This window comes from Bombina bombina, chromosome 1 (assembly GCF_027579735.1).
Source record: "Bombina bombina isolate aBomBom1 chromosome 1, aBomBom1.pri, whole genome shotgun sequence".
Lineage (NCBI taxonomy): Eukaryota > Metazoa > Chordata > Amphibia > Anura > Bombinatoridae > Bombina > Bombina bombina.
Genome location: NC_069499.1, coordinates 1,172,714,853 through 1,172,722,907, shown reverse-complemented (window position 1 = coordinate 1,172,722,907; position 8,055 = coordinate 1,172,714,853). Strand labels below are relative to the sequence as shown.

The 8,055-nt window shown below is 52.4% G+C and overlaps 1 protein-coding gene across 1 annotated transcript; it reads right to left on the bottom strand.

Moving 5' to 3' along the window:
- Positions 1-2,352: 2,352 nt before the first annotated feature.
- LOC128646897 (translation initiation factor IF-2-like) lies at positions 2,353-7,649 on the bottom strand. The gene is made up of 2 exons (XM_053699703.1): positions 6,009-7,649; positions 2,353-3,488 (listed from the first exon to the last, which is right to left on the bottom strand). Exons 1-2 carry the CDS (start codon positions 7,450-7,452, stop codon positions 2,581-2,583), a joined length of 2,352 nt encoding a protein of 783 aa, XP_053555678.1. The 5' UTR covers positions 7,453-7,649; the 3' UTR covers positions 2,353-2,580.
- Positions 7,650-8,055: the final 406 nt, after the last annotated feature.

Genomic DNA, 8,055 nt, shown 5'->3' with positions numbered 1-8,055 from the left:
TCCTGGCACCTGTGCCCATCTTCGCAACAGCGGAGGTGGTCTTCGGTGGCTTCTTCCACTGCCTCTGCTCAGCTTCTTCGTTTCTTTGGCTCTCTTCCTCAAGCCCTCGTCTTCATGTGTTCACCGCTGCACACTGAAATTCCAGAAGTGCAGAACTCCTATATATACGGGGTACCACTCAATCCGCATTGGCTTATTTTAAATCAGTCACTCCCTATTTGTTGATTTAAATCAACAGCCTATAGCAAGAACATTTTTAAATTTAAATTCTAATAATCCAATAGAAAATGATAATTAGAATTTAAATGTAAAAACGCCAGTTTGTGGGCGCACAATAATTTAGCACTCCACTTGTAATCTAGCCCAAAATTTATTATTTTGCCACATTTCTCCATCTTGCATTTTTACACACACAAAAAAAACCTTGCGACAAATAAATCTCACCTCAGAATTAAACTAGCTAAATCTATGCACCCACAAATGTATAACATAAATGTTATAAATCTAATTGATATTGTGCTATATATAAGGGCTGATGCTGTATCTGGTAGTTCCAACCCCTTCAAAACAACTTAACATAACTACTTAACTTATAAATAAAGACACGACACAGATAGCTGGGATTTAAAGACCATAACGATGGTCACATTTATTAACTTGACTTCAACGGAAGTCATTCAAATATTTAACTTGTGGCGGCATTCGAGGCCTAGTAAACTATTAGCTCCATATGACAAGAGGTCGCAGCCAGATGTCGTGGAATAGCAAATGCCAAGGGTGGGCACAAATGTGGCCCCACCCCATTCCGTCTAGTAGGCGCGGACGTCCTAAAGGATCTTCAGCCAGCAGACCCGCGGGGCGGGGCCCCCCAGGTCACGACCTGAGGACATCACCCCCGCCCATTAGCCCGACTGTCACCTCTACAGACTCCGCCCTCAATTGTTGATGGCTACGACCTCCCGCCATTAGGAGATACGTGGATGTTATGATGCGCTTCAGCCTCTAAGGCACTGGTATGGCCAAGCCCTGCAGCAAGGCTCGCCCAGGAAGCAAATAAATTACGGCTAAGGTCTTACCAAGACTAGGTCAACTAACCCCATCCCTGCCTTTCGCATCTAAAGGACCAGCAACCCGTCCGGGAAGCCATCTGCCTGAATGACGCCTAAAAACTGTTGCAATAGCAATTACTTAATTAACCATTCAACAATAGGGTTGGGAGGGAGGGAAACTTTCTCCTTGCAAAATCCCAGGTGGAAGAGGCCAGATTGTTCCAGAACTTCGTTTATATTAGGTGAGCCTAAGACCTCCCCTCACTTTGCAACATTGTTGCTGCTACACTACACTGGGATTTTCCACTAGCCTGTCAGCTCATCCCTTAACTCCATTACAGGAGACTCTGCTACCTTTCATTCCCCTAAGGGCTGATGCTGTATCTGGTAGTTCCAACCCCTTCAAAACAACTTAACATAACTACTTAACTTATAAATAAAGACACGACACAGATAGCTGGGATTTAAAGACCATAACGATGGTCACATTTATTAACTTGACTTCAACGGAAGTCATTCAAATATTTAACTTGTGGCGGCATTCGAGGCCTAGTAAACTATTAGCTCCATATGACAAGAGGTCGCAGCCAGATGTCGTGGAATAGCAAATGCCAAGGGTGGGCACAAATGTGGCCCCACCCCATTCCGTCTAGTAGGCGCGGACGTCCTAAAGGATCTTCAGCCAGCAGACCCGCGGGGCGGGGCCCCCCAGGTCACGACCTGAGGACATCACCCCCGCCCATTAGCCCGACTGTCACCTCTACAGACTCCGCCCTCAATTGTTGATGGCTACGACCTCCCGCCACAAGAGGCAGGCACTCCCACATAAACCGGGCTCTTGCCGCCACCCGCTAAATATTACTAACCAGAGCCGTTTTGAGGTCCACCAGGAAGATCGCCAGCCCTTCGTCGGACAGGTGCACCCCGTCTGGGCGATACAGCCCTTTTTTGTCCGCTGAGATCAGTTCATGGCGGACCACAAAACCCCCTACCTCTATTACTGCTCTACCCAGCTCCCTGTTAACTTTTTTTCTAACCCTATATGCTATCCTCGGTGTGGGGAAATATCTCCAACGCAGCCGGGGGATTATGTTGGACCAGGCCAGCCTAACCCCCGGAAACGTGGTACAGATCCACTTGACATCCGACCTCATCGCATTGATGAGATCTAGAGCAGGTGCACTCCCTATATCATTTCCCCCCATGTGAAGGAGGATGATGTGGGGCTGTCCCCATCGATGTCTGGCATTCTGGAGGAGGGCAGGCAAACCATCCCACTGTAAGCCTCTACGGCCCAACCACCGTATTGATGCCTGAGACGTCGGAATCCCCAACTGCTGCCCCTCAGGAAGAGAATGGGCCTTCAGTGCCGCCCAGTGCACGTAGGAGTGCCCTATTATCCAGATACGAGAAGGACCTGTAGCCACACCTGAAAAACGGATTACATAGTCAATCACCTTAGACTAAAACTAAACAACACAACCAAACAAATGTAAAACGCCAGTTTCCTTCCTCCTACACCGAATACCCCCTAGGCTTCAGCTGGAGGGCGCACGTAAGACTTGTAACATTGGGACCTCCATCGGCCCAACTTCTGTATGCGATCTCCTTTCCAACCTAGCGCGGCCGCGCTGGTGGCAGCCCCTATTCGGAAGGAATGGGGGGTGATTCTACACTTCCCCAAACCTGCTGCAAGCGCTACCTTTCTGAGCACCGCTGCGAACTGGTACCGGGAGAGATTCGAACCGTCGGAATGCACTAAGAACTGGGCGGGGGCCCGTGGTCGCTGCGCCATGTAGGCCCTTGTACTCACAACCGGGCAGACGCCTGATGCCGAGGGAGTCAGAGTGATCCACACCCCTTTCCCCTCCTGGTCAGTCTTCGAGTGCGGGATAAACAATAACAAATTATCGCCCGCCAGTTTGACATGAGCCAACTGCATACCCGTGTTAATTGCATCCTTTGAGGTTGCGACCAGCTCGCCCGGCCTGAGGGCCGCAAAGAACGCCAAGGAGAATACGCACTGAAACAGTTCTCTTTCGCCGGGTTCGACGCAAATGCCCTCGATTGCGTCCACCAGCCTGGCTAGCCTACAAAATGTGACAGGTTCGCGCGCATCTTTCGCTCTACCCTCGAGCCTTCCCCAGCCCTTAATCACTTGCTTCACCAGGAAACCTTTCGTGATATTGGGCCACTCTAGCATATTGCAAAAGAAGGAGATTGCAGCTATTCTATTGGATATAGCGCCCTTCGAAGTCCCTTGCCCATGTTTCTCTGCCAGCCACTCCAAGAACAGATCCCTCGAGACCCTTTCCGGCGCTGCGCCTTGTGCGTAACAGTAACTTACCCACTCGCCCCAGTGCTGTGAATAAGCTCTCCACGTGTTCTGCGCCAGGGATGCCCTCACTAGGTGCCTTATGGACCTCCCTGCCCCGCCAACTGCCAGATAGAGTGGGGACAAGATAAGCCAACTGCTGCTGCGTTAGGGGCCAGTCTGCGAAACTGTTCCCATTGAAACCTCGAGAGTGCGTCCGCCAGGGTGTTGTTGACCCCGGGAACGTGCCTCGCGGAAAACTGAATATTGTATTGCAAGCACCTCAGCACTAGCTGTCGCAAGTACCTAACAACTACCGGTGACGACGCGGACAACCTATTTATGGCGAAAACAACGCTAGCGTTGTCCGTCCAAAACACTATGTAGCGATCCTTTAACGCCGACCCCCAGAGCTCCATAGCCACAACTATGGGAAAGAGCTCCAGAAGTGTCAAGTTCCTTGTCAGTCCTGCTCGGACCCATGCCAAGGGCCATGGCTCAGCGCTCCATTGCCCATCCAAATAGGCGCCATAACCTGCTGCTCCAGCTGCATCCGTCAGCAGGTGCACTGTCTGACTGGAAACCCTAGGAGCGCGCCACAGCAGAGTTCCATTGAAGCCTTGCAGGAAGAGTTCCCATACCTTCAGATCTTCCCGCATGTCTTCCGAAACCGACACTTTACGTGTGCCGTGCGGATTGGAAAGTAAAGCCTCCATCCTCCTGTTAAACACGCGACCCATGGGTATAATTTTGCACGCAAAATTGAGTAAGCCTAGCACGGACTGAAGCTCCCTCAGGGGCATGCTCTTCGCTGCCCTGGCTTTGCGCACCGCCGCGAGCATTGCTTCCACCTTATCGGCTGGGAGACGACATAGCCTTGCAGCAGTGTCAATTTCAATCCCCAAGTACGTGAGTCTTGTACAGGGGCCCTGTGTTTTTTCCTCAGCCAGTGGCACTCCAAATTTCGACATTAGCCTACGCATTACTGCGATCAGTCGATCGCATTCGCGAGTGTCCGCGGTGCCAACCAGCAGGAAGTCGTCCAGATAATGAGCGACTATTCCCCCGCCGGCCTCCGTGATGATGGCCCAGTGCAAGAATGAGCTAAACTCTTCAAAATAAGCACACGATAGCGAGCAACCCATGGGCAAACATTTGTCTACAAAATAATTCCCCTCGAATTTACACCCCATCAGTCTGAAAGACGCTGGGTGTATGGGGAGTAACCGAAAGGCAGATTCGATGTCCATTTTGGCTAGCAGCGCGCCCGGACCCGCCGCCAACACTAATTCCAACGCCTGGTCAAACGATTGGTAAGACACCGAGCTTATCATTGGGTCTATTGCGTCATTGACAGAACCCCCTTTCGGGTAGGACAAATGCTGAATCAGGCGGAACTTCCCTGGTTCCTTTTTGGGAACCACCCCTAAAGGGGAAATAACTAGGTCAGGGATGGGAGGTTGGTCAAATGGACCAGCAAATCTTCCCAGAGCAATTTCTTTGCTCAGTTTCGCCCTAACTTCACCCGGCATTTCGTAAGCCGACTTCAGATTCTTGTGCGACGAGGACCCCATTACCAACCCCAATGTTGGTATCTTGAAACCTTCGCCAATCCCCGCTAGTAGGTTGGCAGCCGACACCCTGTCTGGGTAGGCCGCCAGCCAAGGTCTAATGGCGTCCAGCTTCAGGGGTGTTGGAGCCCTTTTGTCCAGCCCCCCCCGATTTTGCCCCACGGAAAGCTCCTCCGTCCCTCCGCTTCGGGCATTCAACACCTGGGTGTTGACCGCTGCAGTACATGCAAGCGTGCCGAAAGGAACAGGAAGCTCCTTTGTCACACTGCTTCTCATTGTATTTCCAGCACTCCCTGCCTCTCCGCTTGATGGGGCCCGTTGGCCTCTGGGGCCCTGACCGCAGCAAGGGAGCTCCTGCCCCCCCCTTTTCCGGTATGAGCAGGGACCACAGGTCCAAGTCTTTTACCCCAAAGTTCAAGACCGGGTTATCGACCATCTTCCGCCTAAATTCGCTATCATAAGCACGCCACATGCCTTCCCCATATCTATTATAGATACATTCAATGATTTCCGCGTACTTAATTACATCGACCGCGGCCTCCGGCCTCTGTTCGATGTAGCAGGAGGAGAATACCCTAAAGCACTTCCTCCACTCCTCAAATGTATCTGGGCGCTGGATCTTCTTTGGCCCAGTCCCATCCTCACTACGCTCTTTATCTCGCTGCGCCTCAAGGGACAGCTCGAACATATTGACGTATTTATGATCGCGGATTTTTTGTACCGTCTTGGGCTTGAGATGTGCATGAAGGCAGTGGATCTTGCAGGGATAAGAGTCTCCCTGCAATGCCACCCTCCTGGTACTGACTGACATGTCCTGCAGCTGCGCAACGCTCTCGCTTCCCTGGCCACTGCCCTTGGATATTGTCGCCGTGCTTTGCCCCGCTAACGGCGCAGCCTGCTCCATGTTACCTAAACCTCTAGCCTGATTACGCTCAGCCACCAATAGCCTTAACATTTTGAACATGCGACGCTGCCCCTTACTGTTAAGCCCTAATTTCTTCCCACCATCTGAGTCTGAATCAGTGCTATAGTCGGTGTCAGTAATGCGTGACAAATTAAATACATTTCTCTCACCAACTGCCGATGTTGACGGGGTAGATGTTCCTGGTGCAGCTGCCACTGATCCGCCTGCTGGCTGTACAGATAGTCCTACTCCCGTTGTACCCGGGCCCTCTGTCCTCTGCGGTGTAGGCACCATGTCCTGTGGGGGAGAAACAAACGAGAGGGGAGTATCCAGGCCAGCCGTGTGTCCCCCTTGACTGCCGCCCCCAATCGGGGTAGAAGTACTGCCCCCGGCCCTGTCTGGGACCCCTCTAGCCCTCTCGTCATTCATATCACCACTCCATTCATTCGCTGGCCCTGCCACATAGGGGGATTCTCTGACCACACGCTCCCTGACTGAATGAACGTTCTGAGCACCTGCCGCAACAAGCCCTTTGCCCCCTTGGACCCCTGCAGTTATTGTGCCTAGCGACTCGCCCTGTGCCCCATCAGTGGGCGCATTCACCCTTGTTTGGGGTACATAGTTGCTGCTGGCACCCCCCCTGTGATACCACTGGCGCTCCAGCAATGCGCTTCTAGCTCTCCCATAAGCCTGCTTGCTAACACTGGAACCCCTGAGCCTCCCTCTCTGCGCGCCGCGGCCTCTCTGTAAGGGACTTGCTCTGTTTGCATTGCTAGCTATTGCAGAGTGTCGCGCAGCGGAGCAGGCCCGCCCGGATACTCCCCCCTCACCTGTGGAGAGTACCCGGCTAGGCCTCTTGCGCGCTCGCTGGATGTGCCGCTCTGATCCAGGTTCCGGCCGTGTGACTACCGCGGCGCCGGAAGTGACGTCACGCGTGTCACCTGACCGGCCGGAAATGGACGCGGCGGACGCAAGGCCGCAACCGGAGCCTGCACTGGTAGTTGCAGGCTCCGACTGAGCCACCAATGATAGCGGCGGTCCGGTGAGTGGGCGAGGACCCGCAGGCCCCGCTCCAGTAACCGACTGAGCCACCAATGAGGCATCCGTGCCGGGCCCTAGGGACCCGGCCGGATGATTTACCATACTGGGCCCTGCCTGATGAGGGTCCCCAGGCCCCCGGCCCAATTGAGGGGGATAATGAGGGGCGGTAGGCCCCGGTTCCACCCGGCTTGCCACCGGAGGCAGAACGGCGGCCGTGAGGGCCTTAAACATGCCCACTATGGCCGCCGCCGCCTCCGGCGACATTCCGGAGGCCGTAAGGGCCCCCAGGCCTGCCTCCAAAGCCGTGTCTAGGCCGGATGGGCCAGCGCTCACTGCACCCGCCTGTCCCGCAACCATCACAGTACCGGGCCCGGCGGGTGCAAGTTCAGGGGCTGGGGGGTTAGAGACCACAACATTAGGAGTTAAAGCAGATGATACTGGCCTTGTTTTCTCCGGAGTTGGTGGCACCACATCCTCATCCTCCTCTTCAATTACAGGTGCACTCCTCAAGGATCTCCCAGGGGACTCCCTGAAGCGAATGGGCACCGCAGCACTTCTCTTAGATCTAGACATTTTCGCTTGAAGAATGGCAAAACTTTCTCCTTGCAAAATCCCAGGTGGAAGAGGCCAGATTGTTCCAGAACTTCGTTTATATTAGGTGAGCCTAAGACCTCCCCTCACTTTGCAACATTGTTGCTGCTACACTACACTGGGATTTTCCACTAGCCTGTCAGCTCATCCCTTAACTCCATTACAGGAGACTCTGCTACCTTTCATTCCCCTTAAAATGCAATTTGGAATGTTTTCTCTTGTGTTTCTTGATAAGAATATTACTAATAGTCTTGCTTTAAACTGAATAGACAACAACCTAGATTTAATGCAGAATATACAGTATATCCTGAAAAGAGAAAACACTGATGTTATTAAAGGTTAGATCACTCGATACCACTGAATTAATTGTGCACATTACCACAAAATTGTGCAATGCATAAAATGCAAACTTTTTTTTGAATAGGCAGGGAGTACACAGCCAATCAGATTATGTAACAGTAACTAGATCACATTCCTGCTACTTTGCTTTACAGCCAACTGATTCTCAAAGCCAAGCCATGCAGTCTATAATGCTGGGCTACATGGCAGAACTTTAGTTACAATCTATGTTGTGGGTAGCATTGT